Here is a 27,690-nt window from a genome sequence, read left to right as displayed (position 1 = left end):
CTGAGATTGGCGAATTTAAAAATGTATGTCAGTCTGTGAATTTGGGCTTTGTTTTTATCCAACAGTCACTTTTCACAATCATAATAGGGCCTCATCCAGAGTTTGGCATAGCAGAATCCTTATTGTAAATCGTTAGTACTTCCACCCCACCAAACAAACAGTGTCTATAGATTCAGGGGACTCTCTGTAGTTGCAGTGGCATTACCTTTTCTGAGACTGCCAATGTAAACCTCTGACCTTCTACTAAAAGGCCACCAGGTCACAATGACGGTCACTCAGACCTACTGTGTTTAAGGTCAGCATCATTCATTTTATCTGTCTATGACCACCCTGCCCAGACCCGGGGAGGGGAAATTAAAATAGGCCCCCTTGAGCAACGTGAAAAGTCCCAGTATGTCATAGCTAGTTGTTTTTTGTTTTTATGGAAATCAACTTCCACAATGAATGTTTGTTTTCGATAAACACAAAAAAACTTGCAGTATTGTGAAGGGGGCCACGTAACTCACCTTTATTGTATGGAGATCCACGTCATGCAGGCATGGGGCTCTAAATAGCAGTACAGCCTCCTGCCAGGGTATTACAAGTTGGGACCTTTGCCCCTCTTAATGACCGATGGACAAACCACCAGGGTCTAGTCATCCCATGAGGTTTATCAAACTAGATGTTTGGTAAACATTTTATAATTGGGCTTTTTCTGCAGCATGTGTCCACATTACATATGAATGTGAGACACTAGCGAGTGCAAATATGGGACTCTCTTGCAAATATGAGAACCTTTTGTTTGTTGACTGTTTAAGTCCAGGTGTCAGCCTACTCCCCATCCTGTTTATGTCATTTTGACAGTAAACATATATCTTGTAGGATATCTCCTACCAACTCACACACCCATCGGGTATGCTAAGCCCCAATGCTTGGCCTTTCAGGACTGTCAGTCTTACCTTCGGCTTGTCCCGCTGCCCCTTCAGTTTTTGAAGAGGTCATGCTCTTCTTCCGGCGATGCTTCTTTCTCTCCACCATAGGGGAAGGAATTGGCTCTTTAGTGCTGGATGGGCTGGCGGCAGCCTCTGCACCAGGGCTGGTTTCTATCATGGGACACAAGCAAGACATTCACCACTGTGTTTTACAGGCAAGAAAGAATGTGCTAACTCAAATTAAAGGAATGCCTTTTCAATTTTTTTTCTTCTGCTTTTAGTCTTACAGTTTCTAGTTTGTGCACTTAGAGATATCTTTCCTGAAACCCAACACTACAAATTCGTCATCCTTTTTCTCAAGCCTTTTCTTCCACCAGTTTAGGCGTAAGAAAATCTGGCATAGGACTTAGTATGTCAAAGAAACCCTACTTAGGACAATGCTGGCCCACGGGGGAAGTGAGGGTCACAATTCAGTCTTCCCCGGGGTACTTCACGCAATATCCTGAAGGAAAAGGTGGGAGGGGTGGTTAAAGAGAGTAGAGAAGTGCAGGAGTAGGCAGGGTACAAAGGTGTCAGTAGAGGAGCATCCGGCCTCTTCCTGACACCAAGCATCACCGGGTGGGGAGTTTTAAAAGTTAGTGAGGAGTTCAAAAGTTTTTTCAGGCCTGGTCAGGGCTTGGGAAGTGTCAGGGCTGTAGGCAGGGCTATTTCTTTTAGTGTCTTTTCAAGGAAGTGAGGGTGTACCTGGCTCAGGGTTGACAGCGGGCTGTCATGGCGAAACCCGATAACGAGGCAGTTCGAGTGAGTCTGCTGGTGCTGGGCTGGGCGGACTTGCTTCAGCCTGGGGTACTGGACCAGGCATGGGTGGGCATGTGTCGACCGACACGCTCCGCGTTCAGCGGAGTCGCTGCAGCAGTGGCAGCATGCCTGCCGGAGCTGCCACCCATACAAAAACTGCCTGAAGGCTGGGCTCAAAGAAGGAAGCACAGGGAGCCAAGCACGGGGGCAGTAGGAAGAGCCTGATCGCACTGCTCCCTGACAAGGATACGAAGGGTAAGAAGGAAGGTGGGGGGGCTCCGGCACAAATATACTGCTGAATGAGTCCCCGGGGGGATCTGGCCTGTAGACCTCCTGAGGAGCAGGGAGGAGCGGACAGTGAGCAACCTGGGCCCAGTAGAGAAAAAATCCAGGTGATCTGGTACTGAAGGGGGGCCGGGGGTCAGAGAGACAGGGTAGGAGAAAGAGTGAGGCGGGGACCTGCCCCCACTCTGCCCAGATGGGCAGGACTGGACCTGGAGGCACGCATTAAGGAACAACGCTGCATCATCCAGGAGACCGAGGAAAAGTGGGCTAAGATGTGTGAGGCCAGGGAATGGACTGCTGTGGTTTCTCCTGGGTGGAGGCACCTTTCCAGATGAGTAAGGGGAGGCGGGGAGAGAGGCGGCTGGGGGGACAGGTGGGGGCCAATGAGTCTGGGTTTCAGACTGTCAGACTCCTGAGAAGGAGTCAGGGACAGCCTGCAGGGCGGTGAGGCCCAGTGGTGCACAAGATCCCCCAGGTTGAAGCAGCCTGTTGAGGGCAGCAAGACTGGCAGGAGAAGCCAATAGAAGTTGGCAATGCCAGTGGGGCGCATCACGGCCCGAGACGTTGCCCCGAAGCAGCAGGAGGGTCCGCAGCGGCCTGCACTCCGGTGAGGGCCAGCACAATGAGCACAGCAGCGAAAGAGCACTCTAGGAGGAATGAACCAAATGCGCAAGAACAGAAGAGAGTGGTGCAAGAGGATGTGGATGGAGCATTTGTGATTGAGGCAGAGATTGAGCTGGATTACGGGGAAGAGAGCGACAAACGGGAAGAGGGAGAAATGCGCGATGATGAGGAGATGGTCACATGGTGCTCTGGGGCAGCGGAGAAGGCAACCAAGAAAGTTGGTGTTTTACAAGGGGCAAGTGCGGCCAAGGAGAAGTTGAAGCCCACGGGACAGCGGAAGACCACCAACCGGGGCAGAGTTATGGATGTCCAAAGTGGGTTCTCAGGTAATGGGGATTGGTGGATGGCATGGGACAGGGAGATACGAGCTATAAAAGGAAGTCCTGCCAATCAGTGGGAGTGAGTGAGGGGGTAGTGAGGGAGGTGGGTACAGCAAAATAAGGTGCCGCTGCAGAGCCTGCACTGGAAAGGGAAAACAACTGCACCAAGTGCTTAGTGGGTGCCTGTGTCCAGATGGACAACATGGAAGGGACCGAAGGGAAAGAGGCAGAAAACAAACGATAAACACTACAAAAAATTATCGTTCATGGGCCTGGCGATGCTACTGAGATCACAATTGTCAGACACAACGAAAAATAGAATTTGGAAACACGAATACTTTGACATTTTCAAATGACTCCATAGAGAGATACATGCATTTACAGTGGGGATTCACTGGGGATTCAGCAAGGGCTTTCGGGTGGGATATCAGAGTCCAAAGGGTTGAAATCAGTGTCCAAAGGGTTGCAGGTGGGCAGACAACCTGAAATCAACAAAAAAACGACTGCAGGGGGTGGCCTCGAAACTAAGACAGGAAGTAGAGGAGGGTAAAGTAGGATTGCTCGTCCATTTGCAGATAGGGCCTTTGGAGGATTTGATTACTTCACCTGCCAGGAGAGTTCAAGATAATTCACCACCTATCCTCAACAATTTCATTGAGGAGGAAGACTTCAGGGTGCTGTATGCTTCGGTGGAAATGGCAAAATTTCAAATCTGTCTTTCTTTTACTGCTCATACACCCAGTAGATTTCCCGCTGCTGGGTATGCAATTCGAAGGTGCCATCTATGTGGACAAAGTCTTGCCCATGGGCTGTGCCATTTACTGTGCCCTGTTTGAAATGTTCAGTACCTTTTTGCAGTAGCATTTACAAAGAGCAGCGGTCACCGGGGGTGTCTCATTACCTGGATGATTTCTTTTTGTAGGTAAGGGAGCCTCCGGGGTTTGTGCACGAGTGTTGCACCAGTTTGAAAGACTAACACGGGCCTTTGTGGTGAAGCTGGAGTCGGAAATAACGGCTGGACCCAGTAGCAGACTGACCTTTTTGGGAACTGAGCTAGACTTGGTGCACTGGGTGGCATGGCTGCCTAAGGAAAAGGTGGAGGACATACATGCTTTTCTGCTGCAAGTGGTGGGTGAGAGGAAGATCGAGCTGAGAACGGTGTTGAAGATGTTGGGCTTCCTGAACTTTGCATGCAGGGTGGTGGGAACGGGGAGAACGCTCTGCACTTGCCTAGGCATGAGAGTGATAGGTCTGGTCAAGAAGTCCTTGGCTGAATCCACGAGAGGGAGTTACAGACTGGCATGATCCGAATTTGGGGACTTCGTGGGGCAATTCGTGGATGCACTGAGCTTTATGCGGCATGACACTGAACAGGGAGTTTTGTTTGAGCTGTATGGATAAGGGTTTATCACAGACGACCATAGTAGGCAAGTTAGCCGGCATATTGTTTTAGGGCAAGTTATACTTAGGTTTTGACCCCGCCATGGACAAGGTTTTGAGAAAAATGTTGAAAGGATGGGTAAGAGAATGAGGCGGGGAGGAGAGCGCTGAGGGAGGCCATTACTTTTGAGTTGTTCCAAGAGTTGTTGGTTTTGCTGTGGTGCTGTTACGACCCATTTGATGTGTTGGTGTTTAAATTATGCATGACTTGGATGTTTTTTTAGGCTTTCCGATTTTTGAAGTTGTTGGGGATGGCAGGTGGGGGTGTCAAATTGGAGGTGCGGTTGGACCAGGGGAGGCTGAGGATCTGGTTGAGTCTCTCTAAGACAGATCAGGCAGGCAAAGGGAGCTGGGTGTGGTTGACAGAGAGTGGTTGCAGTGATGTGAGCCCTATACAGGAATGGCAGAATTATGTGTCACGGCCAGGGCGGCCTGTCTCAGGGGTATTTAGCCATGAGTTTGGGGGATGAGTGACGATGTTTCAGTTATCGGCGGTTCTGCACATGGCGCTGCGCAAGGTGGACAGGGAACTAGCCAAATTTGCCACGCATTCTTTTTGAATTGGCACTACAACAGCAACAGCACAGCTGGGATGGTCCTGGGGCAAAATCCGCCAGATTAGAAGGTGAAGGTCAAGGTGTTGCAAGAGATATGTACGCAAAAAAAGGGCTATGGCCAAGTATAGTGGGGGTGGATGAGAGATACAAGGGTAATGTGGGGGGGGAGGTAGTTTCCTGACCTAATCATCTTTTATGCTGCAGGATGTGTTACCTGGATCATAGGACATTCCTTCGTACACTGTGCAGCCAAGTATGCAGACCAGCAGGTATATGAACGTAATGTGGGTTTGAGGAGCAGCCACCATGAGGTGTTTTGGTGGGGTAAAGGGGGGGATGTATTTCCGTGGTTGATGAAGTTGGTACAGCAGAGGGGCTGCCCAGACATGCTTTTGATACACCTTGGAGAGAATGACCTAGCGCGTTTGTCAGGACTAACGTTACTACAGCAAATGCAGAGAGATCTGGATGTGATAGAGGAATTTCGCTTGAACTTGCTTGATTTGGACTGAGTTTTTGCCTTGCAGAGAATGGAAGGGAGCTGTTAAGCATGCAGCTATTGAAAAGGCCCACAGGATATTGAATAGGGCCATGAGAGTTTTTTGCAGGAAAGAAACATCAATGGGGTTGCGCTTCTGGGACTTAAAGAGGAAGAGTCGGTTTTGTTCAGAGATGATGGGGTGTACCTTTTGCAGCTGGGGAATGCGTATTATATGATGGAACTGCGGGATGCGTTCAGTAAGTTGTGGAATGAATTGTCTGGTGCTGCATGGAATACTGAAGAAGTGCAAAAGGTGCACATGATCTCTAGTGGGTGGGGGGCAGGTAACCGCACTACAGGAGTTCCCTGGTTGGCAGTACTTTTGAGGGATGGTAAGTCACATACAGGCAGATCCACCCCTGAGGGGACAGGGGTTCTCTGGTTGGCGGTACTTTTGAGGGGTGGTGAGTCACATATGGGCGGATTCACCCCTCGGGTGCGGGGGCACAGGTGACTGATGGCGGAACGCAATGAGCAACAAAAGAAAACTCAAGAGAGGATGTTTTGATGACAAGTGAGGGTGAAAATGGGGATAGGGAAGGAGGTCACAGAGTGAAAGGGGAGGAGTAAAGCAGATGAGATGGTGTTTGAGAAGGGCGAAGGGAGAATGAAACTGTATGGTTATGCTAAAAAGTTATAGTTGCATTTATGTACCGTTTAATAAGGTTTTAGGTGTTGCAACCTTGTCCTAATAAAATGGCCTTTTATGCTTCAAGTAACAGCGTGGGGTGTAGTTATGGCGCAATGCTGGCCCCCGGGGGAAATGAGGGTCACAGACCGGTCTTCCCCTGGGGTACTTCTCGCAAAATCTGGAAGGACAAGGTGGGCGGGTGGTTAAAGAGAGTAGGGGAAGGAGCAGGGTATAAAGGTGTTAGGAGAGGAGGATTCAAACTCTTTCTGACACCAAGGCTCACAGATGTTTTAAAAGTTAGTCAACTCACCCATCCTACAGGCTGGAGGTGACTGTTATCGGTGTAGAGTGATTAGAGAGAGTCAGTTTTGGAAAGTTGCAGGGCATAAGCAAAACGTTACTTTTGAGGGGTGGTGAGCCACTTACGGGCGCATCCACCCCTGGATGGGGAGGGTGCACAGGGGACTGATGATGGGGCGCGGGACACAATCAGAAACAAAAGAAAATTCATGAGAGGTTGTTCGGAGAACAAGTGAGGGTGAGAATGGGGATATGGAAGGAGGTCACAGAGTGAAAGGGGTGGAGAGAAGCAGATGAGATGGTGTTTGAGAAGGGTGAAGGGAGAATGAAACTGTATGGTTATGCTAAAAAGTTATAGGTGCATTTATGTACCGTTTAATAAAGTTTTAGGTGTTGCAACCTTGTCCTAATAAAATGGCCTTTTACGCTTCAAGTAACAGCGTGTATTATTGCGTGAATATCCCCAACACAATACAGACTTCTCATGTTCTACCTATTTCTACTTAATTCACAATTCACTACTCCCATCTCAAAGCAGCATTGCAACTGCAGTACAGACAAAGGCTTTGGTTATTGTTCACTATAAATAATTTGATCACATAATGACAGTGCACACTATAGTGAGTGCACCTCCAAGGTGTCGCTTCTTCTGTAATTAGCACTTTTGTGAGTCCATTGACCCCAGGTAAAAGACCTTTAGTAGGGACCTAAGTATAAACATTTTCACCGTCTTCTACAAAGGTCAATCTTCTGAAATGTTTAACAATACAACCATGTTCTGTTAGGCGCTTCGTCTGTACATTGTTTATGTCCTTTTCTTGGAAAGTAAACAATGTATTTATAAGCAGCAAATGTGAAACTATATGAAACAAAGTGATTTCAAGATTAAAATTCGTTAAAGTTCAAAACAGTACGGAATACCTTGCTTCTATATTTTGTAAATTGTGGTTAATGAAATATGTGATCAACTAATTCAGAACCACGCTGCGGCATAGTTCAATTGGTACAGACATCCAGGCACCTTAAGCTGTCCTTTATGAGTCTATATACTTTTAATGTACTTATGGATCTATATATTTATCACTTTCTTCTCATTTAGAATTTCAAATGCACTACCCTATTTCTCAGCCTATACTTCTCTCAATATATCTTCTATCCCAACCTTCTGACTAATCTCAAACTTCTTTCTTCTACTATTTCCAATGCACTACCCTATCTCTCACCCTATACATCTATCAATATATCCTCTACATCAACTCTTTATTTATCCCAAACCCCATACCACTACTATGATCCCCAAAATATCCCTTTCTAGACTGTCTCCTACTCTACCCCTCCTTGCATCATTGGACACCTCTTTTACTATACTGATCCCCCAAAATAAACCTTTATAAGCTCTTCCCGCTGACTCTTCCCCGCTCAAAGGCCCCTTTTTACTCATGCAAAAGCTTCTTCCGACTGCTATGACCCAAAAAAAAAACTTTAAAAAAAACCTCAACTCTTCTATCCCTCCACTATCCTTTTCAATCAAAATAACAGACTAACATGTTCACTTCTCAAATTCCATATTCCACTATACAAATTCACCACTAATTCTTTATGGGTTCCAGAGTAGCATGCTACTCGCAAATAAAGTGTTTCAGCACCCCATCAGGTTTACCAGCGCTATATAAATGCAAACCTTTTTCATTTTTCTATCCCTCCCAAATCTAACATATCCATCACTCAAATTACTTTCATGGTTCACCATACTAATTCAACACTAATCTTTATGGGTTCTAGAGGAGCGTGCTACCCGCCAATAAAGAGCTTCAAAACTCTATCAAGGGGTAGCAAGCGCTATATAAATAATAATAATAATAAACAAGTTTATAAAGCGCATGGCTAAACTAACTAGTGTGTCCCTGCGCTGCGGCAGAAAAAAAGACCAGGTTCCGGGCAGTGATGTGAAAGCAGATACAGGTTAAACGGAGGGGCTCACATAATGAAAAAGCCAGGTCTTAAGCTTTCTCCGGAAAATTGTCTCCGAAGAACCTGTTTTTCCTCTTCTATCCTGCAACCTACCCTTCTCTATCCAAATAACTGTATAACATATCCACCACTTAAATTACTTCGTATTTCACTATACTAATTTTCAACACTAATCCTTTATGGGTTCCGGAGTAACATCCTACTCGCCAGAAAAGCGCTTCAACACCCATCAGGGGTAAAAAGTGCTATATGAATGGAAACCTTTCTTTCCCATTTATCTCTCCGCTATCCTTCTCACTCCAAATAACTGATTAATATCCACCACTCAAATTACTTTCATATTTCACCATACTAATTCAGCACTAATCCTTTATTGGTTTCCGCAGTAGCGTGCTTCAACACCACATCAGGGGTAACAAGCGCTATATAAATACAAACCTTTTTTTCTTTTCCTCTTCTATCCTTCTGCTATCCTTCCGAATCCAAATAACTGACTAACCTATCCACCACTTGAAATTGACTTGCATGTTTCACTATACTAATTCTACTCTAATACTTTATGGGTCCCGGAGTAGCGTGCTACTGTCCGAAAACGCACTTTGACGCCTCGTCAGGGGGAGTAAGCGCTATAGAAATGCAATTACAATACAATACAATGTGTCATGCCTGAAATCGTCAAACCCTCTTGCCTTTCAACCTAACATTGCTTAACATTTTTTAGTACTTGTAGGTGTGATTTTCTTATTATGAATGGTGTATTATATGTATTACACTAATGATATGATATAAAAAGCTAGGGTCTGCTCAACATGCCACCCACACACTCTATCTCTTTCTCTCTCTCTCTCTCTCTCTCTCCATCTCCATGCCTCCCCGAGTTTCCTGGAGTCAGAACGACCCACTCCCAACTCTGTCAGTTTTAAGAGGCAATGCACTCACATTTGGATGGCCCGTTCCTACTGGTACGCCCTCAGGCCCCGTGGTACTGAGAGGGGCACCTACTGGTCTTCCACCGGTGACCTTACGCCTGGTGCCATTCCGAACCCTTGGATCAATAAAATAATCTGGACAATCGCCGGTTTGACCAAATCACCAGTGCCGACTCCATTGCTGTCATCCTCAGTGCTGGTAGCGATATCCTCATTCTCATCCCGGACTCCAACACGGAGCCAGGTGGGTGTTGTGCGCCTCCGGCACCAACAGGAGGAATTCTTTTCAGGCCGGAGCTGTGCCCAATTCCTATGGGCTAGGACTTGGGGATGATTGGAAGGGGCCAGTGGACTCTTATGAATACCAGCCCCTAGATGTCACCAAGCACATTTGATGTGAGGATTTGGCAGATGCCAGTAGTCTGGACATTTCCCCAGATACTGGCTTGATTTCTCCTAATGTGGCTATGGAGGAGGAAACCTAATTTGGTATGGTAGCTAGGATGGCCGCAGAGGTCCTGGACCTTCAGCTGCCCTCTGCAGCTGCCAGGACGAACGTCTTGATGGAAGTGCTTTAACCGGGAGTGAACCCATCTGACCCACTCCCCCCGTTTAACGAAACCCTCACAGACATCATGCTCATGTCCTGGTCCAATCCCTGCACACGGGCCTCTCTGAGCAGGGCCTCTCTGATTGGGACATCTGCCTGCAGCCATCACCCCGCCCCAGGAGAAGCCAATTACCTCCCTCAGCACCCCCCCCCCTTACTCCCCCCCCCCCCCCCGCCCAGAGAGCTTGGTTATCCAAGCCTCCACTTCCAGAGTAAATCCTGACGCATTCCCTACCACTCCGCCGGACAAGGAGTCCAAGAGAATGTATACCTTGGGAAAGAAGATGCTTTCTTCTGCCAGCCTGGCACTGCGGTGGGTGAACACTGCATACCTTTTGTTCTGATTTTCCCATTCACTCTGGGACTCAGTTGCACAGGTGCTGCCTATGGTCGTGGAGAAGGCCCGAGCCACGCTCTCCAAAGCTTTTGCTGATGGGACAGATGCTGTTAAGTTCGCCATACACTGTGGGCTTGATACTGCTGACTCACAAGGTACAGAGGTTGCCTACCACTGCTTTTTGGTGGATGTCAATGCCTCACTCATGGACATGACCTCCGATGGTTCCTGTCTCTTCAGAGAAGAGGTGAACAGCGCTTCAAGGGAAGCAGAGCTATGGCCAAGTCCTTGGGCTTCCGTATATTTCCATCTACCCAGACAAACTGGTCCTTTATACTCGAGCATGGTTCTTGACGCAGATGGTACCCACGTTATGTATGGGCCAGTCCATTACCTGGCACATCTTCAATGCTTCACCTCATCCCTCTGAAGAAGAGGAAAGCCAACACCGGTGGAGCCCAAAAAGACCATTTTACCCTAAAACCCTACTGTGGGAAGATACTCGGCTGAGATTGGTGTCCGCACTACAGGGTTTCAGGGATGGGACGCTATTGCCCTTTACGCTTTGGTAGAGGTCTGGGATTCAAATGGTGTAGAGTATAAGATGTCAGTGTCCAAGGGGTTGAGATACTGACAGCTGACGCATGCACTACTGGAGTGCATAACATAAAAATAATATAACATGTGTATTTGTAAAGCACACATGTTACATCTTGTACATAGCGCATGTACATCATTTACATGTATTGTATATACCACTTTAAGGCATGAGACTTGTTATCTTCTGTAATTGGCTCTGTGTTCCAAACAGAGCTTTGTTAATGTAGCATTCTGTAATAGGAAGGCAGTTGTATCCTGCTGCCATCCAGTCAGGACTTATGCTGTGCTGTTCATCTGCTGTTTATCTAATAAACCTTTTAAAGACTTCTGGATTGAATCATTACAACACGTTCACCACTACGGGTATCTTGGAGCTGAATAACAGATATTTATTGTTACCCAACTCAATGGTACTCATTTTATCGACCTCAGATAGATGAAAGGCTGAGTGAGTTAAGTAACCCCAGAGGATTTTGGGCACTCACTTATAGCACTTTATTGAGAAATATGCTGGCCTCTTCTCATGACTGCAAGAACCATCGGAACATGATGTGGGGGAAATAGATGAAGAGGACTGGAAGACAGTGCTTGGATTCCCTGAGGAAGTTGCAATAAAGGTCAGTTACTGCTTCATCAAACTCAAAATAGTTCCCCGGACATACTCTAAGAGTGTCTTACTCCACAAAATAGGGAGAGGGGAACGTGTGCAATGCTGACAGGGATGTGGGATGGTGGACACACTATTGTACACACTAGAGGACTGTTCCAAGCACCCTCTACAGAGTTCGTAAGGGTCTGTCGCTGACATCTGCAGCGAGCAGGACCGGCACGGTTTGAAGCCCACAAGGGTATCGAACACACTGTTCCTGGACGTGAAAGGGTGTCAAAAAGGCCTGTAATAAACAAAAACAGGCATGAGTTATTACTTTCCCGGAACTGCGTTAGGATGCGGAAAAGAAGAAAACTGAGAGTGGCTTATGTAGCTCCATTGACGTCACTTCCGTGGACGACGTCAGGACGGAGCCGGGCGACGCCACCTCCAGGCGTGCAGAAGTATTGCTGGGGAAAAAAAGTTTTCCGGATCCAGTTTGACACCTAGGGAGATATTCTAAGTTAAGGAATCTGCGACTAGATGTCGCTATCAGATAAATGCTTATATGCAGAGGGATATGCTGTATATGTCTCTGTGAGTATGGGAGTTATGTTAGGAAGAGACAATTCTTGAGTAGCTTTCCTGAAGATAAGGTGGTTGGTTATCCGTGGATCTTATGTTGGGGATAAATAGTTCCATAGTTGGGCTGCTTGACCAGAGAAGGATGTACACCCATGGAAATATGGACCAGCAAGAGCGCAAACTACCTTTTTGAGGATGACAGTCATGTCTTTTATCGTTCATTTCTGAGGTGGCTCTAGCCAGAACTTTGCCCTTGTGTTGTTTCATGCATTGATATTAATTGTGTCAAAGTTCCAGTTATGCTAGGGGCTTCAGTAACTTAAAAAATTCCTCCGTCTTCAAAGTGGTAGACATATTTCTCTACGTCAACTTCACTTTCAACATCAATGTTTTCATGTCATTTACTTTTGGTACACTTTATAAAAGGTCACAAAAATTATAAAAACACTGAATAATGTGCCTATGATCCTTTCACAAGGAATTGTAATAAAGTAAATAGCAACTGTCAAAATGGTACATGTTGGCTGTAGGGTGTTGGCATTCCATGCAGTGCACCAAATCGAGGAGCATCACGCAGAAAGCCCAAACAACCCCCACTGGCCCACAGAGCCCAAACAAACAATCCCAAATACTCTGTATGCAGCAGTGTGGTCAAGCAGCCCAGACTCACCAGAGAGCAGTGTCAAGCACCTACCGTACGCACAGAGTCAACAATTGAGACACAGACTCAAGGAGAAACCTGAGACCAATTCAGAAAAACAACACCGATGTTTAATATAATTTCAGACACCCACATATTCAGAATCGAGCAAGATTCTTAGATGTTACAGGTCTTTACAGGAAAAACTTACAAAATCATAGCTGTCAGATTTAAGGCACGAGACTTGAATGCAGTAATGTTATCCCATGGGAGAAACATCCACTGCACAAGTACACTTACAAACGATTCTCAGGGTTACTCTCCTAGACCTATGGTGCCAAGGGCCAAGGTCCAAAGAACCACCAGCAGCCCAAATCCACATGCCCCAGTGTGTCCATGCGCAGAGGTGCAGCCCGCGACGGCAGCCTCCAACGCTACCCATTAAAGTCAATGGAGAAACTTTTAAGTGGGGACTTGGGGACATGCCCAGGAGAACCAAAAGGGGCGCCAGGCCCCTGAAAGTCTTTGGAGCAAGGGGCACCGTCAGTTGGTTCGGACACGGGTTTGGTCTACATCCACTCTCCCCGCAGCTCTGCTGTGCCATCTCTTCCCTCCAGACCCCTGCCTCCTATTTGGGAGGTTCGAGGCTGCTGCCTGCTCCTTCGCCGGCTGCCCGCTCCAACTGGGACTAGACTGCCTGCAACCACCATAACCTTTTTCAGCCATTTTTTTCTTAATTTTTCCCTGTTGTGCCACTGTTATTGTGCCCATCTGTGCCTTGCTCTAATTCAACCACTGATTTTTTTTCTCATGCCTTCCTATCCCCTTCGACGCTGCTGCCCCTGTGCCCAACCCTGGAATTCCCTGCAGATTTCCCCCGCTGCCGCCTCCCAGTCTCTCCTCTCTTCCAACTACCCTACTTAATGGCGGCCGCTGCGTGGTCGTGCAGTGGGCGCGCCACCGGCGTGCCGAAGGCTTGCCAAAGGCAAGCCTGTCTGTGCCCGTCCACGACCCGACTGCGGCCAGCGCCAGGAACCCTGGACCTCCCACTACCCATCACTACGACACCACCACCCTCCTCGCACTCAACCCTGGAAGACTTAGAGAATGTCAAAAGACCTCGCCGAACACGACCCACAGCTAGTTCTCCTGCCTCCACTGCCGCCAGACCCTCACCGCCACCCCGGCCTCCAACACCGCCGACACCGGCACCAGCAACACCCTAAAAGTCATCATCCTCAACGTCCTCTCCGTACACAAACACGACATGGAAATCTGGAACCTACTCGACTCTCTATCGCCCAACATCGCCTTCGTCACAGAGACCTGGACCAACGCATCCTCCACCCCCGACATCTTCACCGCCATCCCAGATGGATACAAGATGGTTGGGGCGGTCTTGCCCCAACCACCCAGGAGGGGGCCTCGTCATTGCCCAAAAGAGCACCCTCCGCCTCACCACCTCTAGCGAAACCTTCCCTTCCGCTGAACACCTGCACTTCCAGATCCAGACCACACCCAAAGCCACACTCCGAAGAACTCTCATCTACAGACCCTCCGGCCCATGAACACCCTTTGCCACCACCATCACCGACTTCATCGCACCCCACAACATCGCCTTCACAAACTACATACTCATTGGATACCTGAACTTTCACCTCAACAACCCCAGCGACCCCATCTCCACTATCCTTCGTGACAACCTCTCCAACATCGGACATAAACAACTCGCCAACACACCGACCCACAGAGCAGGACACATCCTCAACTCTCTCTTCGCGGCAGGAAACAGCGTTCAATTCAGCCACACAATGCAGCCGCCATGTACCAACCACCACTGCATACACTTCACCATAAACAATCCCAAGGCACCCAAACCAGCCCCACGCCCACCACGAAGGAACTGGAGCAAGGTTACCGACGAGCAACTTAACTCCACCCTCACCTGAGACAACCACACCTGGGCACCCGACGCAAACAATGCAGCCAGAGAACTCCACACCTGGATCTCCGACTGTGCAGATGAGCTCGCCCCACTACGCAACCCCGACAGACAACGCTCCAGGAAAGCTGCCTGGTTCACCACAGCTCTCCAAGAAGCCAGACTCACCTGCAGACACCTGGAGAAGAACTGAAGACACACCAAGTCAACCGAAAACCACACCACCTACAAGGACGCCATGACGGACTACCACAACCAGAACCACAACCAGATCAGAGCCACCAAGAGGAACTTCATCCACAACAAAATCCTGACCAACCCAACCAACTCCAAGGAACTTTTCAGTGTCATTGAAGAATTCGCCAACCCACACAGCAAAGCCACAGACATCACCCAATCCCAAGACCTCTGCGACAAGCTTAGAATCTATTTCTACCTCAAGATCAAAAACCTCTACAACAACTTCATCGACCATCCATCAGGTGCCACAGACGGCCCCCCGACCCTCAGAAACAGCAGCCAGCCAACCATCGCCAACTGGACACAGATCACGGCTGAAGACGCCACCTCGACCATGAAAAGCATCCACTCAGGGGCCCCATCATCCACCACAGAGCCGGGGCCGCCATCGCACCCGAACTACAATGCACCTTCAACAGCACCTTCAAAACAAGCACCTTCATAGACGACTGGAAGCGCGCAGAAGTCAGACCTCTACTCAAGAAGCCCACAGCTGACCCCACCGACCTCAAAAACTATCAGCCCATCTCGGTCCTCCCATTCGCAGCCAAAGTTGCATAGAAAATAGTCAACAGGAAACTGAGACGATTCATTGAAGAGAACGCCGTCCTCGACCTGTCCCAATCCGGATTCCGAAGCAACCACAGCACAGACGACATCCACACCCTCCTGGACCAAGGTCACTCTGCAGCCCTTATCCTACTCGATCTATCAGCAACCTTTGACGCCGTCTCCCATTGCACACTAGTCGCCTGACTACACAACGCAGGCATACAAGGAACAGCCCTGGACTGGATCCAATCATTCCTCACTAGAAGAAGCCAAAGGATAAAACTCCCACCCTCCCTCTCTGACCCCACGAAAATCACCTACAGAGTGTCACAGGGTTCAACTCTGAGCCCCACCCTCTTCAACATCTACATGGCCCCCTCGCAGCCATCGTCTGACAACATAGCCTCAACATCGTATCCTACGCTAACGACACCCAGCTCATCCTCTCCCTCAGCAAAGACCCCACCACTGCCAAATTCATCTTCAAGAAAGGAATGCAAGACGTCGCAGTCTGGATGACCAACAGCTGCCTGAGGCTCAACGCCGAGAAGACAGAAGTCCTCGGTACCACCCCTTCTGCATGGGACAGCACCTGGTGGTCATCTGCCCTTGGAAGCCCACCTACTCCCTCAGAAAAACGCCAAGAACCTCGACATTGTACTTGACTCATCACTCACCATGAACCGACAGGTCAATGCCATCACTTCCAGCTGCTTCAACACCCTCTGCAACCTCGGGAGGACTCTTAAAGTGGATCCCCCCTAAATCAAGGAAGACAGTCACCCACACACTCATCACCAGCAGACTGGACGATGGAAACGCACTCTATGCCGGCATCAGCAAGTCCTTACTCCGCAAACTCCAGACAATACAGAACACCGCCGCCAGACTCGTCCTCGGCATCCCCCAACACGAACACATCAGTTAACACCTACGAAGTCTCCACTGGCTCCCCGTGGAGAAAAGAGTCCCTTTCAAAATCCTCCCTCACTCCTACAAATGCCTACACAACAAAGGACCCAAATACCTCAATGACAGAATCAACTTCCACGTACCCAAAGAAACCTCCAATCTTCAAATCTCGCACTGGCCAAAACTCCGTACATCCACAGAGCCAGAGCAGGCGGAAGATCCTTCTCTCACATTGCAGCCAAGACCTGGACTGAGCTACCAGCAGACATTAGATGAGCCCCTTCCCTGAACACCTTCAGGAAGACCCTCAAGACCTGGCTCTTCAGGTAAACAGATCTGTCGACCCCCCCACACCCTCAGTGCCTTGAGACCTCCATGGGTGAGTAGCATGCTTACAATTCCCTGATTGATTGATTGATTGATTGGGGCTCAGGTTCAGAGGTGCTTTGTCCAGTGGGCCACTTGCGTTGGAGGCTCTCACTTCTTGGGGGTCGACCTGCTGATGGGGGCAAACAGGACAGCAGGTCTACCTCCGACGCCGGCTGAAATGGAGCCGATGCCCCTCATCAACACGCTGGTCCCGGCAGGGCCGGTGTCCGGTCTGGACACTCAACAAGCCTTGGCCACTGCAAGGACTCTAGCACCAAGGACATTGGTGCTGGGGAACCTCTGGAGGGTCTAGTGGAAGGTGGAGCTAATCTCCAGGAGCCACAAAGTCCTTCTCCAATGGTGCTTCTTCCTCGTGGACCCGGTCATCAGCAGAACGACGCACCAGGCAGATGCAGTCGGTCCCTGCAGACCAGTGCCTCCTCCACCTCAAGGGAGATGCCAACTGGTTGGCCAAGTGCCCGCAGCCCTCTGAGGCCTCAGGAGGACGAACAACCACTGCATGAGTCGGGTCTTTGCAACCATCGGGACAGCAGCAGTCACGCAGGGCCAGGCACCAATTCCAGGGCCGGTCCACTGCTCTCGTGCCTTTGGCTCCCCCCCAGTTACCGTTCCCTCCCCCCACTACCAGTGGGTCTGAGTCTGAGCCCCTGGTGCCAGGGGGCCATTTTAAAACTGAACTCAGGGGCATTAAGGGGAGAGCAAGGCAGGAGCCAACGAGCCGCCCACCCCTGTGGTGTCCACACCCCTACATGTGGAGCACCAAGGCTACATCCTTGCACGGAGCACAGATATTAGCTCCATACACTGATCTCCAATAACATCTCCTTACAATGAGAACCGATAATAGCTCCTTAAAATGAGCATTAACACTAGCTCCTCACACAGGAGCGAACGCTAGCTTCTTATACTGAGCACTGAGGCAAAATCCATACTCTGAGCTCAATATTATTTTGGTACACTGAGCTCTATCAGAAGCTCCCAAGAGCTAGGGCTCACCCCGAGTACACCGTATTCAGTTTAGGTCACCGACACAGGGGACCTGAGTACTGCAAACAATGGGTCTCGGGGACTTTTCAGACCCACTGAGAGCTTTCAGCACTCACTTCTTTTACCAGTGGGAGGCTCCTGGTACCTGGGTGTCGTGAATACCTTTTTTCTGAAGGGAGGGTCCATGATTCACTCTTAACCCCACCCAGAGCATGTCTGGTGTGGTCAATCTGCAATGGTCAGAGGGTACAGGTCAGGTGGGCGTGGGAGGACCGCTCCACTGAGAGGAGAGGGTGTGCATGGGTCTGAAACCCGAGCACAGGTGCATCTATGCTATCTATAATTTGCTGTGTGATGATTCAGTGTACTTTTGTGATGTAAAATTGTCTTGTACGCATTGTAATACAATCACTATAGGAAGTGAGTAGCTTGATGGACTAAACAAGAAACAGCATGTAGAGAGAGAGAGAATCCTAACTTCGGTGGAACCAAGGACCACTCTATGTGTATCTTAAAGAACAAATAATAGGTCCTACAGAAATAAAAATGTGTTTAACGTTGAAGGACAAGTCTTTCACTCTATACAGTTCAAGCTGCTGGGTCTGAATTTACATTTACAGAAGCCATATGGCAGTGCAAGTCTCAGAAGTAATTACCAATCATAGGTTTGGAAAGAGGGATACAAATTTCACCACTAAAGACATACAGTTTTAACAACGCCAATGTACACGTCTGGTTGATGCCAAACTCTCCTAGATCTTAGAACATGGTTGTTACTATACTACAGACCTTTCTAGGTTTCCAGTAAGCCCTATGTGATTTTTGCAGGGTAAGAAAAAAGAAGTGCGCCTTCACAAAACCATCCTGTGAGTTTCCGTTAAACTGACTAATTTTTTTAATTCTAACAGTAAAATTGATTACGCTAAACAATTAGTGTGTACGCAATAGTTGGCATCGAGTTGGGGAAGCTTGACTTGTTTTTCTTTATACCCTATATTTTAGGTTGAGAGTGATTTTAATGGTATTCATTTTGATGTAATATTTTATTCAGCATGGAAAGTTTTTTGATCTCATGGGCAATATTTTTATTAGTGATATTAATTGTGATGTTTGTTTTGCGCAAGAGGACATTTATCAAACAATAAAATACATTTGAAACATTCCCTCACCAAGCACAAATTCAAGCTTTCTCCCATACTTTGCAAAGCACTAACACTCTTCCTCTTTACAAGTTCAAAAATGCGCCAATTTGCAAGAATGGGCCACTTTTCATCTATCTAATTTGCTAATGGGGGCAATTTTTAGGTCTTGCCTGAGCCAGCGCATGCGCTGCCCTGCGAGACATTTAGTTAGTGGGCTTTAAAAAGTCCTACCACAGCTTTTTGGGTGGCATTCTGCGTGCGGTTACGTGCACAGACACGAGCAGAGGCGCCATCTGGCTTTCCTCTTGCTCTCCCGTGCATGCGCCTCGCTCTGCCTCTCTGCACCCTTACAGCGAGCCTCGCTCCGCCCCTCCCCACCACAGAGCGCGTCCCAGCGATCGCGATCACTTTCGCTTTCACAGCCGCGTTACTTTTATGGCTATGCGGCCAATACTTGTTTTTCATGGAGTCTGCATCTTGCGGGACAGGCACCCCTCTGTCTTCACATAGGGTTATACAAAGCATTTACTGTGGCTCCCCATGCCGCCCTAGGGATTATGGATTCTCTGATTGCCCGGCCCCCTTTGTTCCTGCCGTCTGCATATCGGAGATAGTGTGCTTTCCACGCAGGCCTAGACTGCTCTGGGCTCGATGTGACATTCGATTCTTGTTTGCATCCAGTAGTCAGAACACTTACATTGGGATACTGGCCAGTCAGAGCTGACCCAAAACATTTATCCAGGGACTGACTGAAGGAACGAGGGGAAAACAGTTCCCATATCCAAGTCCTATATCTCCAACAATATGCACTGTAGGATGTTGCTTTGTTTGAGGTCACCTGCTGAGATTTTTAGGGGCATTGCGGCATCATTCACCGGAGGGCCCTTCGATTTGTGATCGAAGCTCATGTTTTAGAGAGTGGGACTCTTAACTAACAAGTGGATTAAGGTTCTAGTTATCTATATCTGTGGGTGGTTTGTGGCAGCTTTTCCTGGGCCTTATGGGAACCTCATACCGTTAATTTGGCAAAGACACAACAGCACACACTTTGACCATCACCGGAGATGTTATCTTACTTTGAATAAATAGAGTCCAGGTGTGACGCTATTGGTTTAAAATAGGCACAGCTGTAAGATAATTTCTAATTAACCAACTCATATAAGCACAGAAAATGTATTCAAATGACTGTTATAAATTATTTTTTTAAACAGAGCTTTTAGGGTAAAATAAGCCCCGACAACATATTTGCCCCTGATTATTTTTTCTTTCATTTTTTTATTTTTTTACCGTCCTACAATTCTTCACCTAGCAGCACATCCCATATGTGCCTGCCCCCTCCCCCTACCCCCAAGCAGACATCCGCAGAGACAGAGAGGCGGAGATGAAGACGGTAACGTGTACATCCGCTCAGGTGAGAGAGCAGATGTTTCCGCCATCTTTAATGCCCCCCAGCACGTGTGCCGGCAAACACTGCAGGGGTATGCAAAGCGACTGCTTCGACTCATAGCTAACTGCAAACAGAAGGACAGAGACAAACACAACTTGAACTCTGTATTCAAAGCTCCAGTGGCAAATCATTCCCAGGGTTCATTCGTGAAAACACAGTTGAAAGTCATATCATAGGCAGGCATGCAAAGGAAACTGAACCCAGTGAAAGATCTACAATTCCCTAAAACACTGGAGTTTTTCTGTTAAAAACTCTAAAATTTGCAGAGACAGAAGACTGCAGCTATGATAGTGGGTGCATCTTCTGAGCTTCTAAAAACAATGTCGGATGCACCTCGGTGCCAGCCCCCCATCCCCCAACCCCCCCCCCACCCCCCAATGGACATCTGTTTTCCGGATTAATAAAAATAACTTAAGTGCTAAATAAAACTTTCCATTGGTTAAAAGGAGTACACCTTATTGGAAAGATGAAAATGCCAATATGCAAGTTATTAGTTCCAATGCCCCAGCTAATCAAACACACATTTAAACAGCATAAAAACTGCCAAATTCAAAATCTGTGACCATTAAATTATAATAAATGGTAAGAAGGAAAAGTAAAATAAAAAATGAAAGACTGAACCCATGCCTTGTAATCATTTTACAAATTCGGTTGAGGGAGTTCTCCCATTACAGCTCCAGGATGAACGAACTGTGGCACCAAGAAGTGAAAATATGAAGGCGGATTCTCACTATGTTCACAACCATATCTAATGTGGTAACGAATATTTGAAATATTCCATAAATCTATCCAGTTGTGCCAAAGTTTCAGACTGAAGAAGTGGAGGTAGTACAGATCTTGCTTTGACAACTTAGCTGTGGAATATTCCTGTGTAGATACATACATCTATGGATACTTTGCATTCCTTTAAAACAGGATTACAATCAAGCGTCTTCGATTATTTGAGGAGGCAAACCACTAGCTCAAACAAATGCACAAATAAAATACAATCTTTCCAAACCTCCTCAAAACTCCCTCACCACAGATGACAGCAATGTTTCTCTGATCAGACAGTTTCTTAAACAAGCATTGACATAGCCAATAGGTCTCGAATTTGGGCCCTTATAAGTGTTTAGTTATCCAGCACAATATCCTTGGTGCAACAACATCAAGTGTTGCATGGCTAAACACTTATAAGGTCCCAAAGGCGAGACCTATTGGCTATGCCAATGCTTGTTATTTTGGTTCCCAAGCTTATTTTCAGTTCGAGTCCGATCCTGCCAATTAGTAGATCTGTGGCTGAGGCAGAGTGTACTGATTCCAGGCATCAGAGGTTATCTTATACAATGAGATGTGTATGAGTAACTTTCCACATAATAATATGGGTCTGGTGAATTTACTATTCAAACTCCAATCCTTGAATTTTTATTGGGAATTGGATAACACATGTTCTGTGAAAAAGAAAGAGACCGATGTGGCAGCCTCTTTATGTTATAAACGTACTCCTCTGTGACTATTATCAATCTTCAGCCAATCCGTGAGTCTCTTTTCTAGATGTACTGTCTATTTTAATCATGACTCTGACACTAAATAAACAAAGGAAAGATCATGTGATCTGTTATGTCAAAGCCATCTCCCTAGTCCAGCACTTTCAACATGCTAACGCGTGTGATTACCATGAATGATTGGACGTTAGTTAATGATCTAAACCTTAATAATGAAGAAGCCCAGAAAGTCAAGTGTAACCAGCATGTACGATGATCCAGAATAGGTAGAAGTAAAGTTCTTGTCTCAGACAACATCTGGCCTCTTCTTGGTATAGCGCATTGAGCAAAATTATGGCTGTAAGGATGAAAGAGCCCATGTCTGAAGTGTAACAGAATTTATAAGCATTTTTGATATTCAAAGGATACCATTATTCTTCAATACCAAACATCACATTTTTGCATACACTAGATGACTATTTAGAAAATGGTGAGAGCCTGAAAAATAGAGGAATTAGGCTCCAGAAAAACTCCAAAGAGGTTTCTAATAAGGGGGAGAGAATGTGGTCTAATGGCTACAGCGGCCAACCTCGAAGCTGTGGAACCGGGTTCGAGTCTCGGCGGAGAAGCTCAACATTCTGTGATTCTGGGCAAATCACTTAATCTCCCCATGACTAACAAACATGAATGTGTCTGTCTGTAACCTAAATGGTGCTCATGTAACGCGCTCTGATAACTTTGGGTCAAGTTTGCGCTATATAAAACTCTAGAGGAGGGAGAAGTGCTTTCATCCTAATCTCAGAACATGCCACGTTGAAAAACAAAGGTAGTTTTATTGTTGTCCTTCTGGTATAAGGTGAAGACAGAGCTCTGCTGGTAAGGCTCTTTGCAGTATTCATGTACAGCAACTAGAAACAGCCTTGTGTTATATGACCTTGCTACGCAAGTGTAGTTAGTTATCCGGTCAACCTCTGAATGGAAACGCAGCCCTATTAGCTCTTTGGAGACAAGGAAAATGCAATGGAATATTATTCATATCTGCTACTATGCAATATCTTTATTGATTAAATAATATTGATATCAGTTCCTTGGCATGATAAATATTTAATAAATTACTATTCATATCAATGCCACTGAATTAAGAGCATTAGATTAAATACTATTGTTATCGGTCACTAAGAATTATGGAAAAGTGGTAAATTGTTCCCTACTAACCTAGATTAGATGCCACAGGCCACCCTAATGGCTGCCTGCCCGCGATCCTCTAATTACCTGATACCCCACGGACCAAACTCATTCGCAATCTCTTTCCCCCCAGCCTCTCTAGTAAAGCGAAAAGGCATCTCAAACATCGACTGATCAGACAACACTCCAAAACTCTAGTCGTAGACACCTACCACTGCTCCTCTACAGGGCAGTTAAAAATGGACTTCATCTTCCACACTGTAAGACCTGACTACTGGTTCACCATCCTCAACACGCATCTTCTCATCTCCAAAACTGCCATCACAGCCCATAGCCGCAAATGGACTACCTCTCTCCCGAACTACCAGTCCCTAAGCGGCAATATATCCACAACCATCTATAAATCTATGAAAATGGCACTGTCCTGATACAGTCTACTAGCGATAACCTAGAGGTCTTCGACTCCCTTTTCCTTGCGCTAAAAAAAGCACCCCTGCACAAGTCACGATTCGGTCCGACCCCTCCCCTTTCCCCAACGAGCCTCCCCCAATAATGGAGGCAAGTGACCCCTCCCGCGCCCTGAACTTTCGCCTACCCCCGGGGGGGGCTGCTCGGTCCGTATGTCGGTGGACGGTGTGAGGTAGCGGTGTTGAGGCAGCAGTGGGTACCGGGGGGCTCTCTGCCAGTGCGGCGGTCAGGGGGTCCCCTCTTGGATCTTTGCCCCCTTCTGTGACCTGGGCCCTGGTTCTCCCTCGGTGGATGTGGTGCTAGAGAGCTACTCTGGTCCTGTGGGTTGCTGTCTGGAGTGTGGATTCTGGCTCCGCCGTGACTGGATCTCAGCAGTGTGCCTCATAGAGGCTAACGCTATTCGCCCGTCGGTCAATGGCGGGCTGGTTGGTCCTCCGGGTAGGGGATTTTCTGGGTGCCCTCGCTGTCTCTTCTGTCAGCCTTGCCTTAGTGGCGCGCGTCTGCGCTTGGGCCCCTAGCTGAAGAGCCATTTCTTCCTCCAGGATTAGAAAGGATAAGCCCCTGAAAAATCTTCTACAGAAAGCGACAGGTCACGCAACCTCTCAATCGGAATCTAAATCACCGCAGCTTGAGGACTGTGACTAAGGCTTTCATGCTTGACTTCTTCTCGGCTATTAAGGAGGACATTCTGGAGCTTCGCTCCCAGCTCTCTTCTGATCTGCGAGAAGTCCGGCGAGATGTGGATGCCATCGGAGAGCGTGTAACGACCCTGGAGGAACATGACTCTGGGCGGGAGGATGCTCTCCATCAGCTCCAGAAGAATGTGATCCGCCTCACGGAGTAAAATCCAGACCTCCAGGCCCACGACGAGGACCTAGAAAATCGGTCCAGGCGTAACAACATCAGAATCCGTGCGGTTGCTTGGAAAGGAGAAGGAGATGATCTTCGGGATTCAACGGGGATCTATTTAGTCATATCCTGGGTGAGGAAGAGGAGCAGGAAATACAGCTGGATTGTGTGCATTGTGTAGGTCTGCCACGTGGGCCTAAGGCTCCCCTCCGGACATACTTGTGTGTGTCCATGATTTCAGCTCTGTGCAGTTCCGTGGTCATCAGCCTACACTTTTTCAGGATTTGGCGGCTTCCACATTGACCAAACGTAGGGACTTTAAGCCCATCACTAACCATCTTAAGGAGCAAGGCATCCCCTACTCATGGGGCCATCCATTTAGACTCATTTTAAAGCATCAAGGCAAGCTCCTACAGATTCGCTCTTTGGATGTCGCTTACAATGTTTTGGGTCTGGAGCGGTCTTCTCCTCAGCCTGGGAATAGCAGATCTCCTGAAAGGCAACGTAGGCGCTCCTCGGACTGGCAACGTGTTGGGAGATCGCCACCTCCGTCGAGGCCGGACACGCCCACTAGAATGTTGGAAAGGGAGGCGGCCCGGAAAAGTTTGCTGGCAAGTGAGTTTTGTGGGCGGCTGTCTCCCTACCACGGCCACAGCATGACTGGCTAAATACTGCATAAAACGGACAAAGAGGAGAAAAACGTACCTAACTTAAGACTCCACGCTGGGCTGATGCGGATACGGCTCTTCTCAGTAGCGGTGAGCCTCGCGACGCGAGGGCTGAGAGCTCTGAGAGCTCTTCCCTCCGCAGCAGCTGCAATCAGACGTGAGGAACGCCCGGAGGCTCGCAGATACATTGTATCCAGGAACTTGACGGAAGGCTTTGAAAGGAGTTGCGGTATGGATTGCACCAAGGGCATCTTTTTGAATATGCCTCCAAAGGGAGAGCCTGTGGGAAAAGATCCGAGCGTGACCGGTGGAAGCAAGTCTGCATCCATGACTCGTCGTGCCGGGGAAGCCAAAATCCTGGATGTCAGCACAGATGCTCTGCAGCCTGGTCTGGGCAAGGAAGGCTCACCGGGGGAGGAAACAGCAGCAAGCAGGATCAGTGAACAAAGGACAGAGAAAGGTGCTCGCTCCAAGGGACCTATTGTGACAGTAATGTTTGCTGGAATACGATCTGCCACTTCAACCTCTTCATTGCCGGCTGATACAAAACTCACCCAGAGCAAAGGTAAAAGCGCAAGCAACGTGACTGTAAAAATGCCTATAGACAATTAAAAAAAAAAGCTGAATCTGGATAAGAGGGCACAAAATAAGACTAAGAAGAGTCCCGTGAGGTCAGGTAATACCGTTCCAGGGGTAGATGAGATAAACGGCCTAGCAACAGAATTAGCAAATATCTACAGCAGTGGGCCACTGAAGGCAGTTAATGCACTAAAGGCGCAGGATTTGGATGCACTTCCAGCGGATGGCTTGCCACAAACAGGATTGGACTGTATTAGCTCGGATTTTCCACACACTCCAGTAAAGGAAATACTTGACTTGCCAGTTCAGGCTCAGGATGAAGGCGCTGTATTTCTACTCGATGACTGATGAGTCCGAGCTTTCGGAGGACAGCTGGAAACATAGCACTGATGGAAACTCTCCAGACAATGGCAGTCCTGTCTCGAAGCCTGACACTCAGAAGCGCATCCCCTTCCGCAGTAAAAAGAAAAGCATAAGGGGCTCGGATAAAGATAAAGGCTTTACTACTGATGGTACCCAGTCCAGCCAGTTGAAATGGGCCTATTCTGCCTCGCATATTGAAGGAGTATTGGAGAATGAACCTAGAATGCAATCCACAGAGGGACAGTGTGGTACAGACGATGCAACAGGTGCTCAGCTGATGCAACCTTCAATGGAACTAATATATGCTACATTGAAACAAATGCAGACCGAGGCCCACCAGGAGCACAAGAGGGCCCATGCGGCAACCAGGAAACTTCAGGACGCGGTCCGGATGGTTAACAAAGCTTGTACGGAGATTAATGAATGTACCACGGCGCTTGAAGAGCGCATAGTTCAACTTGAGGCAAATGTGGAAAAATCTGATAAACAGTCCACCTCTAACGAGAGCAGAATGACGGACGTCCTCTGGAAGTTAGAGGATTTTGAAAATAGACAGCGACTGAATAACCTGCGGCTACTGGGAATTGCGGAAAAAGAGGAAGGAGATGATATTTGTGGTTTTGTTGTAAAGCTTTTGCCGGAGGCCTTTCCGGAGCTGGCTCACTGGAACTGGGATACCGAAGTTCAAAGGGTGCATAGATTTCCCTTGATGCTTAAAAAAAGCCGGGCCAAGAAGAAAAACCAAGAGCTATTTTAATTTTTTTCGGCAACTTTCTACTTCACCAAGCTATTTTTGAGAAGGCTAGGCTAGACGCAAGAAGATCTGCTGTAGAACACTCCTTTTTTGTACGACCTGACTTTTGTCACTTCACGGTGGTGAGGAGATGGAGACTTCGCTCTTTAATTACTCCCTTTCAGCAGCAGGGGTGTGAAGTATTTTTAATGAACCCAGCTAGGTTGAAAGTTATTTGTAAAGGCACAATCAGAGTGTTCACCTCAGAGATTCAAGCCCAGGAGTACTAACAAGAGCTCACTAATAGAAAGGTTAGGAGATGACCTATAAGAGGAAGTCAGGCAGTATTTTTGTAAACTGTTTTTTCACTTTTTAGGGTTTTGTTTGGAGTCTTGGTCGGGAGCAGCTAGGGGCGCAATCACATGCAGGAGGCATCAAAAGGGTCCAGGGGCCTGTTTTGCCGTTTTTTGGGGGGAGGGGGAGGGGGAGGGATGGGTTTGGGGGAGGGAAGGGGGGCCGAAACCATGGGCGGAAGGGGAGGAGAATGTTTACAGAAAAATGGTCTTCTCAATTTTTCATTTTTGTTGTGTTGTATGCTTTTGACCTTCCTTTTATTTTGTAAAGAGGAAAATGAGAATAGCTACGGTTAACATATGTGGCTTAAATGAGCCCCAAAAAAGGAGGCGGGTCAGTGTGGATGTTCAATTTTTAAGGGCTGATATTCTATGCCTCCAGAAAACTCATATCGAGGGAGGTAGAAGAGGGCTTCTGGGGATGTCTGGGTACCAAATTGTGGCAAATACGATACAAGAAACTCGCACTAAGGGGGTGGCTATCTTGGTTCGGAACGGATTGGTTAATTTTCTTAGCTTTCCTCGCTGCCTGGCTGATAAAATGGTCAGATGGGTGTTTGTTCAAGGTTGCATTGATAATAGAATGTTCACTCTCTGCTCATTGATAATAGAATGTTCACTCTCTGCTCAGTATACGGATTTGTGTTGGATGATCCAGCTTTGTTCGACTGGCTAAAAATTGAGCTGGTAGGCAGGACTTTACCTTTGATCTTTTGCGGAGATCTGAATATTAATTTGAGCTGCCAAGT

At 47.7% G+C, this 27,690-nt stretch overlaps 1 protein-coding gene across 1 annotated transcript in view; it reads right to left on the bottom strand.

Annotated features, from left to right (window-relative positions):
- Positions 1-938: 938 nt before the first annotated feature.
- LOC147662702 (uncharacterized) overlaps positions 939-27,690 on the bottom strand; it is a gene marked incomplete at its 3' end in the record, with an annotated part of 546,487 nt that continues 519,735 nt past the window's right edge. Inside the window, exon 12 of the mRNA XM_086950963.1 lies at positions 939-1,082. Within this exon, the coding sequence (XP_086807089.1) occupies positions 939-1,082 (144 nt within the window). The remainder of the gene's footprint in view (positions 1,083-27,690) is intronic.

The sequence above is a fragment of the Lissotriton vulgaris genome, unplaced genomic scaffold (genome assembly GCF_964263255.1).
Source record: "Lissotriton vulgaris unplaced genomic scaffold, aLisVul1.2 SCAFFOLD_1131, whole genome shotgun sequence".
NCBI lineage: Eukaryota > Metazoa > Chordata > Amphibia > Caudata > Salamandridae > Lissotriton > Lissotriton vulgaris.
Note: the sequence above shows the minus strand (reverse complement) of the source record. Positions and strands in the feature narration are given on the sequence as shown.